General features: G+C 33.4%; 1 protein-coding gene across 2 annotated transcripts; it reads right to left on the bottom strand.

Annotated features, from left to right (window-relative positions):
• Positions 1-446: 446 nt before the first annotated feature.
• Positions 447-8,931, bottom strand: LOC122015699 (calcineurin B-like protein 3). Of its 2 annotated transcripts, none has more exons than XM_042572714.1 (10): positions 8,889-8,931; positions 7,188-7,263; positions 6,952-7,103; positions 6,654-6,736; positions 6,352-6,411; positions 5,692-5,800; positions 4,726-4,778; positions 3,009-3,089; positions 2,059-2,171; positions 447-856 (listed from the first exon to the last, which is right to left on the bottom strand). In XM_042572714.1, the coding sequence occupies exons 3-10, from the start codon at positions 7,070-7,072 to the stop codon at positions 799-801; spliced, it is 678 nt and encodes a 225-aa protein (XP_042428648.1). In that variant the 5' UTR covers positions 7,073-7,103; positions 7,188-7,263; positions 8,889-8,931; the 3' UTR covers positions 447-798. The 2 variants fall into 2 exon arrangements, with proteins under 2 accessions (XP_042428648.1, XP_042428647.1); XM_042572713.1 differs by lacking the exon at positions 8,889-8,931 and adding an exon at positions 8,453-8,612.
• Between the last annotated feature and the right edge of the window lie 156 nt (positions 8,932-9,087).

Here is a 9,087-nt window from a genome sequence, read left to right as displayed (position 1 = left end):
TCAGTTAGTCAAACTGTTTTCATCCGACATGTATCTGTAGAATATAGCGTCTTAGATTCTTCATATTATTGTATAGAGAGATCCAATTCAACGAATGAAACAGGTCAACATTGTCAGCTCGTGTCAATTTATATAATGATCATATAATGCCAAATTGAGCCTGTTTTCTACGTTGGGGTAGTACGGCTTCTTATACCAGTCAAAACAAATAAATAAATTTTACTTTGAGACATGCCCCTCAAAGTTTTAACTGCTTTTTCAAAATACCTGAAGAGTGAAGACCTTAATATTATCAAAAGTACCCTCATAATCTTAATATTATCAACAATGCTGTTCTTCTAGCAAAAGCTTGTTTCTTTGTATAACATGACTGAAAACAATGCAGAAAGCCTGCCATTATTTTCAAGAAATATGAAAGCAATTCTAGAGCCACATCTAATCAAGGATACAAGTAATTAACACCATGTCTGTTGAGGTCATAATAATAACGATATTCTCTTCTTACATTAAATCACAATCCTAAATTCCTAATCATGTTCATGTAAGCAAGCACCTGCATCCTGAGTTTAAAAAAACAAATCATTGTAACGAACCAAAACCTCAGCCTCCGCGGATAGGCTCATATGAATGAAGTCGCTAAACAAATGTCACCATACTAGATTTCCTCGAAGCGACAAATACTCCAACTTATCGACATTATTCTTAAATGATTTACATATGGAAAAATAAGAAACATATGCAGCCGAGCTGTACAAGCCGACAACGAGAAGCGTTTCTTCCCAAACATGTAGCGTGGCCTTATGTATCATCAACTTGAGAATGGAAAACAAAGCTTGGAAATGTCGTTGTGATGTCCCTACAAAAGGGCAAGATTATAGTGGTGAGAGATCATATATGAACAGATTGACTTTCTAATGTAAAAAAATGATGGATGATTGTGAGCAATACTAGTCACTTAAACTGTCTTATGAACCAAAATCATAAATAAATGTATCATACAAAACTAATGAATCTGATCATTTGGCCAGCCGTTCCTAAAAAAATCATTTGAAGCCATAGTACATGAGCATTAGAAAATTGAAACACAATTTCAATGTCCAGCTATACGACTGCAATCGCCAGACTCTATAGCAAGCAACATTTGTAATAAAAGGAAAAAAAAACATAATAACCCCATGCTCACCTGTATTAAGCCATATTTTTGAATTTTTTTGTTTGATCTCTAAATAAGTTTTTGTTCAACTAAAATACACAATCACCAGTAGAAATACTTTGTGATATACTTAAGAAGCAGTTTAGTTCAAGAAACTTAAATGGCAGGTCTGCATATAACTACTACACAGTAGAAATTATTTTCTTAACCTGTTCATGGTATATAGTTCAGCAAAGATGTTGAGAATTGAAGAATAGGCTAGCGAATGAATTTGTGCAGGTTACTTTTAGGCAAGCTTCATTGTCACAACCAACATCCATTAACAAGACTTTACAGAGTTAATGATCGGAACAACACTGCTATGTGAGTACAAAACACATGAATATAATAGGGTATGCATGTCTCAATGTGGCATGAAATAAATACATGTAAAAGAAATACCTAGCACAATGAATTGAAGAAAGAAATCTATTCCTATGTGAGAAACTTTGGCATGAAATTTACAAGGTATGACCAGGAAGTAAAATAAGATTTATATTTCAAGTAATTGTGCTCTGTATATATATTTTTCCGTATATGTTACTATAGAATCACTGCAACATTGAAACCTGTCGTCTGAGAAATGAGCTCTACCTCAACTACTGAGGTAAGGGTGATTTACAATTATCTTCTGTACAGTTGCTTGTCGACAACAAAGCTAAATTTGTGGTGTCCTATCATAAAAATGTCCACCTGCTTTACCTATATATGTATTTATTTAAATCAGTTGTTTATTACTCACCATGTTTGTTACATTAATAAGTCATCAATTCTTTGATCAGTAAATGGGATTTTAATTGTACAATATTTTGTTCATCCCAACATACAGAAGGTAAAAATGTTCACTGAATCAGAGACTAGATCACCTGAGGTATTGGAGAGTCATATTTTTTAAAAGAGAGGGATGCCGCAAGACAAGACTACGCCATTCTTCTTTATCAATTCTTCCATCATGTTTTGTGTCAGCCTCCTCAAAAGTCTACAAAATATAGAAGGAGCAAGAAGGTTCTTCTAAAGTTAAAAGAACCATACATTAAGGATACATGTAGTCAAACAGATTAAGTAAAAAAAAGATTTTTTAAAAAAACAAGAATCTTATACATACATTTTGATGTTGCTTTATTGAATCAAATGTTTGACATGAAATTCAAACAGTTAATTAGTTTTGTTTCCAATTGCAAATTCAAATGGAAAAGTTACAAAAAAATGGTACTATGTTAGATATAGATTCTAAGGATAATCTTGTTTAAGTTAAAAAACTATGAGAGAATTTTGTACTAAAGTTGGCTTTGGAAAATAAGATGCTAAATGTATAAATGTGAGTGCCCTCAAAAACGATTATATAATCAAATCAAAATTAAAAGAGAATTTTGGAAGAAACTAGATGAAATTATTCACTGTCTCCAAATAGCTGGAATAAACAATGCTTAGCTGCTGCTGCTGCTGATGTCTATTGATCCCACTCAACCATCTTGGACATAGAAATTGAACTCATTGACAAAGTTTTTCACATAAGCTGGATTTAAGAAGCGGACAAAGATTGTAAAAAAAAAAAAAAAAAGTAAAAAATGCAGCAAACAGACTTGCCCATGTTTTGAAATACACAAGCTGGACATGAGGTTCAGAAAATAAAGAAAATTATTTAGATCATAGATTCTTGAAGCCTGAAAGAAATCATGCTATACAAGGTTCATAGTAACAAATTTTCTACTCTGACAAAATTCAAACCTTATTATCCAGGAATATATTTTTATCCAAATTTAGTTTCAAACCATTAAACTGGAAAGGTTTAGCAAATACAGAATATAAAAGCAACCTTGTCAATGATACTTTCTATCACATCATCTGAAAGATTCATTCCAGACTCAGAAAGTGTTGCAACTACCATTTGCTTAACCTGGATCAAAAAATGATAAAGATTGTAAATTATTGAATAATTAGCACTCTTAATTCCCAGTTAGCAAATCATATATAAGAAATAAACTAAAAAATCCAGAGAAATTCAGAACATTCAATTCCAGTTGGTAACCTGAAATCTACTGCTTAGTTCAAATCATGATCTCAATAAAAATTGTTTAACATAATAAAGAAAGCAAAGCAAAATCTGGTTAAGAAGCTCTATTAGAAAACTATCGAATGTGAAGCTTTAAAACACTGAGTTGGCATTGACATGTGTATTTAGGGGTGTAAATGAACCAAGCCGCTCGTGAGCTATTCGAAGCTCGATTCGATAAAAACTCGTTTGAGCTCGTTTAATGAGGCTCGTTAAGATAAACAAACCAAGCTCAAGCTTCGCAATACTCGGCTCGTTAGCTCGTGAACACGTTCATTAAGCTCATAAATCAACTTTTAAATTAAAAAAATAATAGTTTGATATTAAATTTATAGATTTTACACTCTACTTATGAAAAATATAGACAAATATATTAAATTTATTTATTAGAATAAAATTATAAATTATAATAAGAATATTACAATTTTATCTAAATATATAATTTAATTTTTAATGAATATTTAAATTTATAATTTATACTTATTAAGCTCGTTTAGGCTCGATAAAAACTCGAATAAGCTCGTGAGACATGAATATATTCGTTAAATAAAGCTCGAGCTCGGCTAGATTATAAACGAGCCAAGCTCAAACATTCAAGAGTTCGGCTCGGCTCGGCTCGGCTCGGCTCGGCTTGATTACACCCCTATGTGTATTTTGCCAAATTTGACTTATCCATTTCTATGCCACATTATCATCTGAGTTTGCATTGACAGCAATAGGAGATATATACATGTAATAGCATATTGTTAAAGTTAGCCAGGCGTTTTCTGGATCCATATTCTGAAGAAATCAGAAGGCAAACTGGTTCAGATGGTTTAGCAACAACCACCTGAATCCTAATTATTCAGGGTCAGCTAAATGAATCTTCGAACGCATTGAATTCCAAGGATTTAGATACTTTTTACACTATTTTCGAAGTCTAACCAAAATCTAAACCTTTAATCTTTATCAACTGGATTTAGCAGCGTTGGCAGTTTTGGGGGCAGTTTAAGCAACATGAAATTTATTTTGAGGAAACCAGAACCAAGAATATTGTTAAGATTGCTAACCAAGATGCAGCCTTTTGTTAGCAAAAAGGGAAAATTACACCTTTCAAGTGACATTGGCACAGCTTATGCATAAATTAGAACAAAAATTATCCTTCAGATGCTAACTAACCTAAAAACTCTTTACCAGAGAAAAAGGAAAATTAAATCTTTCTTCAGTTTTCTAGATCAAGATAATATATGTCCTGAAAAGTAAATACATTCTTCTACTTGTTCGTATAAAAAAGGACCTCATGGAAAATGCTGGCTTGTCATTAATTTGGTCTATTTAATCTAAAACATCATAAATAGATAGAGTGTATGTCTTCAGATTTCCTCACAACTCTGACATTTTTCTAGACCTTCCTATTAGTATGTTCAAAATGAAACTTATACTGCATGGGAAGGTGTTATATTTGAAAAATGCCATGTGGGTCAAATTGATGGAAGTGTACCTCTTGTCTTTCAATGAAACCTTGCTGCTTCAGGTCATATAACTTGAAAGAGACTGCAATTACAAGATAAGTGTCTTGAAAATTCCATATAATCAAGAAACATTTTTTTATTAACAGAAATTGATTATTTTTGATCAAAATATAGTGGTTAAATTTAGGCAGGACCATAATACATATGTAAAATGAAATTTAGTAAACACAATCGCCAATAACTAAACAAAGGTGATGATTGACTAATCACGAGGATACCACTAGTGTGGGATTTAGACAACCAGTAACTAAGAAATGTCAATAGCATTTTAGCACATTGCTGGGACAATTTAAATTTCATAATCAGAACTACAACAATGCACCATTCAACACAAACTTCCCATTATCCTTGAAAGTGTGAATTATTAAAAAAGGGGCGAGCCTGCTTTAACTAAAGGGGCAGATGGTACCATGACTGGAACCTCTTGTTTCAGAGGGTGAATCCATCAAACTTAATCAATCATTAACTAGCAACCTAAATGTGGAAGGCTTTGTAAGGGAGATGCATAAGCAATACATTAAGATCAATTATGGGTTCAAGGTATTTTATTTTTATTTGCATCTGTTATTTTGGCACAAATTTTTTGTTCTTAAAAGTAACAATTTGAAAAGGTGCAATAGTGCAAAATAAATTTCTAGGTGTGGGGATTTCTTAACATCAAGTTGGTAAAAGGTGCCAAATTCTTGACAATCCATATATACAAAAAGAAGCTTGCCGATAGTTTTAATAACACAATATAATAAATGTTAAGTATATTATTAACAGATAGTATCAAGATATTAAATTATGGGAATTTCATAAAGTGCATATAAAATAGTAAGAACTAACCAGTTATATGACAATGAAATAAGAAACAAGAGGATGCAACAAACAAACTGGTCAAGACTACACCATCCATTTTAATCATAAAAAAAACAATGAAATCAGAGGCATACAATCAATTTTGTCATCAATAGGAGCATTAGGATGGAAGACAGACAGTGCACGTGCAAACTCTTCAAATCCTAGAATTCCATTGTGCTTTGTGTCAAATAAGTCAAACACCTGCAAAGTTTCTTTAAAAATTTCAAGACTGTAGATCATAAACTAAACTGAAAGAAATTAAGTGGTATCCAAAGATATAGCCTTGAGATGGAAACAATTAAGGGAATCCACAGCACCTCGTTATTAGTTCGCAGGAACCTAAAATTGAAAATAGAGTGCTACTACTAGTTTGAAAAAACATTTCATGGCTCATGCAAATTTTGGAAGAACCATCAATTTATGGTTCATAAGATTTTCAAGCTTGATGACACAAACTGCCCACATCATTTTGTTTCTCCTATATTGTTGTTGGAACCATCTAAGTTGTTTGCAATAATGCAAAAATAGATGATACATACACATTGGTAAATCTTGAGCTATCTGATATTACAAACAGCTCAATCTTTCCAGTAAAAAAAATATATATTTGGTGCATTTCTCTCTCATTTTTTTTTGCCAAACATAAATATGTGAACAAATTCTAATTAAGCATCCAAATCTAGATCCCTCACTTTTGTGATTAATTTAATTCAAAAGTCATAATCCACACACGTATGGAGAGAGAAAGAGACCCGATCAGCGAATAAGCTCTCCTTCTTTCTAGTCTTGAATAGTGCCAACTGAAATTCTTCCTGCATGATAGCAAAACATGTTTTAAATCTTAAAGATCCAAGGATGCAAATTAACATAAAATAGGATCATTCCTAGAAGGGGGTAGGCCTCTACCATTTATGATAAATGTGATTATCGAAGCTCCTGAGTAAGAGGATGAATAGTATAGAGTCCTATGCACTTAGCATGCTACAAAGCATCTGATAGCTTGACTACAGCTCATTAATCAGACTAGGGAAATGAGAATAATTACGTCTAGTACCTTATTGATTAGTCCATCATCAATCACAGCACTACTAATCTTTTTGAACAGCTCATATAATGCTTCTATTTCACTTACACTAACTGCAAAATGAACAAGCACACCTTTAGCTAGAATTGAATGACAAATAACAATGATGAGAAGTAAAGGATGTATCCAACAGTCAATAATAGCAATTTCAAACCAAAACTGCTGAAAATAACAACAATTGAAAAAGAATATATAAGAAATTGATAAGTCATGTAAGAAACTAGTAGCTATTGCAAAATCTTGCATATATACATCTCTAGGTACATACACACTGTTTCCCTAGCTAACTGTTCTGGATCCTTGAGTTCTTTGGGCTGATACAAATCAAGATCACAGCACTTTCCTAGGACAGCAATGAAATGCTCAAACCATTCTAGGCACTGCAACATGATATCTTCTGACTGTTAGCACACTCCATACCTGTAATTTAACAAGGCAAAAGTAATTAAAGTATTCCTGGTACTTTAGGGGAAATAGAAAAGCATCGTATATTGCTAGAACAACCTTTTCCACATTTTATATTGCATTGTAGTTCAAGCTCACGAGTAAGGTAGACCCCAAGATGCAATCAAACTAGAATCTGAAAAAAGAAAATCCATTAGGTCATAAACTGAGGTTCAAGAAATCAGGATGTAGCAAAGATGCAGGATCTTCTCTGGTGTAACATCAGGGGTAGGAAGAAAATAATGTAACGCCAGGTTCTTCTCTGGTGTTTATATTTCTTGACTTTATTATGATTAAATAGCCACAATTTTTATTAATGACTATAATTATATTGGTCAATGAAGAGACAATTCTTGTTTGGTGCCCAGTTGGCTAGAGGGTGGTAAATTTGCTACAATGGGGCCTAGATCAATTCCCGGTGGACACATGTCCTCGGAAAAAAAACTCCTCACAGCTTGGGGTGAGCGTAATTACCTTTTGCTATAATGAAGAGACAATTCTCATATTCATGCAATATAAGAATGAATAATTTAGAAGATAGAAAAATTTATTTTCACATTCATGCAATATGAGAATGAACAGATTGAATTAAAAGACATTTGAATGTACACATTGACGGAATGTGTAAATGAAAGGTTACAAAATGGTCCTCCCTATACCCAATATATAGGCCTTTGCTCCATCAAAGAGGCTAAGCAAGGAGAGAGGTCAAGAGGGAGAAATACAATTGTATTAAGGGGCTCTAGTTTCTTCATACTCTAAGGTCATCATGAGCCAAGGTATGTTTTAAGTATCATATTGTGAAAATCATTTATTTCAAAATCTTGGGCATTAAGGAATATGCACTATGAGAAACTTAATTCGCATATGCATATTCATGTTGATAAAGATATATGTTATAACACCATTGACGGATTGAAAGGCAAAATTTTCATATTAAAAATACCTACACGCAAATCCATCATATGCTCACTAAGAATCGAATCACGTTAGACTGTCTTTCGTTAATTTCCTGTCCGTTTCAAGGAAAAATTGAGCCTTTTCTCCTCAGATTCACAGAAAAATTATCAAGCAAATTAGTTTCCACATAGTTTTATTAGCAACCACGGATATTAGTTCACCACAACACGAGAGCATGATTTGATCCCCACGAAAAAAAATCAAACAATACGGGCGAATCAGTCGAGTAAGGGTGCCCATCTGCGCCCAACCTCGAATCAACCAAGGTATCGCAGCTGGGAAACCAAGAAACCCATATAAAGGACCTTCTTTTCACGAAGAATCACGGTTCCCAACAGTGAGGACTGAGGAGCGTATAAAGCTACCCGATCTAAAGCCGATGTCGTCGCTGGCGATCCTCCTTCCATCTCCGATCAAGGCAGAGGGGGCTCCCAATAATAGAAGAACCGGCGTAGAGGGAAACAGAGATGCGAATCAAAATAGGTGCAGCCTGGAGGCGAGCAATAGATGGGAAGAATAAAACAAAACTGGCAATCGGATTACGTGTGCTGATATTATTTTGTATTGTTTAAATTTATTTTGCAATATTTCATTGAATTTACATATCTGGAATTTTAAAATTTAATCTAAAATATTCTCTCTTCAAGATCACAAAATTATTACCACTCTAGGAGTTTATAAAATGACTTGAAAGATCTCATCGCAAAGCTACTACACTCTAGACGTCTACGAAACTAACAAGTAACATCACGAAGTTATTATTACTCTAGATATCAATGAAACAAAAACATGAATCTGAACCTTGTGAAATAACCTCTAACACAAGGAACATCATCCTCAAAATAGCATTAGTTGAGACACACAAGAAGAACCACACCAGAAACCGCCAATTAATATTGAGCCTTTGTAAGTTGTTCGTTGTCTCGATATAGCCTTCTACATGCCTTGAATAATCACTGGACTAAAAAAATCTTTGTCCCAAAGCCCCTCACAATCGAGC

This window comes from Zingiber officinale, chromosome 8B (genome assembly GCF_018446385.1).
Source record: "Zingiber officinale cultivar Zhangliang chromosome 8B, Zo_v1.1, whole genome shotgun sequence".
In the NCBI taxonomy this organism is placed as follows: Eukaryota; Viridiplantae; Streptophyta; class Magnoliopsida; order Zingiberales; family Zingiberaceae; genus Zingiber; species Zingiber officinale.
This window is presented reverse-complemented; position numbering and strand designations above follow the sequence as displayed.

What these genes read in the sequence shown, in the direction of transcription:
- LOC122015699 (XM_042572714.1), bottom strand. Translation starts at nt 7,072, where the DNA reads ATGTTGCAGTGCCTAGAATGGTTTGAGCATTTCATTGCTGTCCTAGGA. An exon ending in ATGATGGACTAATCAATAAG is followed by an intron (nt 6,412 to 6,653) that starts GTACTAGACGTA and finishes GCTATCATGCAG; the next exon opens with GAAGAATTTCAGTTGGCACT. An exon ending in AGAGCTTATTCGCTGATCGG is followed by an intron (nt 5,801 to 6,351) that starts GTCTCTTTCTCT and finishes GAAACTTTGCAG; the next exon opens with GTGTTTGACTTATTTGACAC.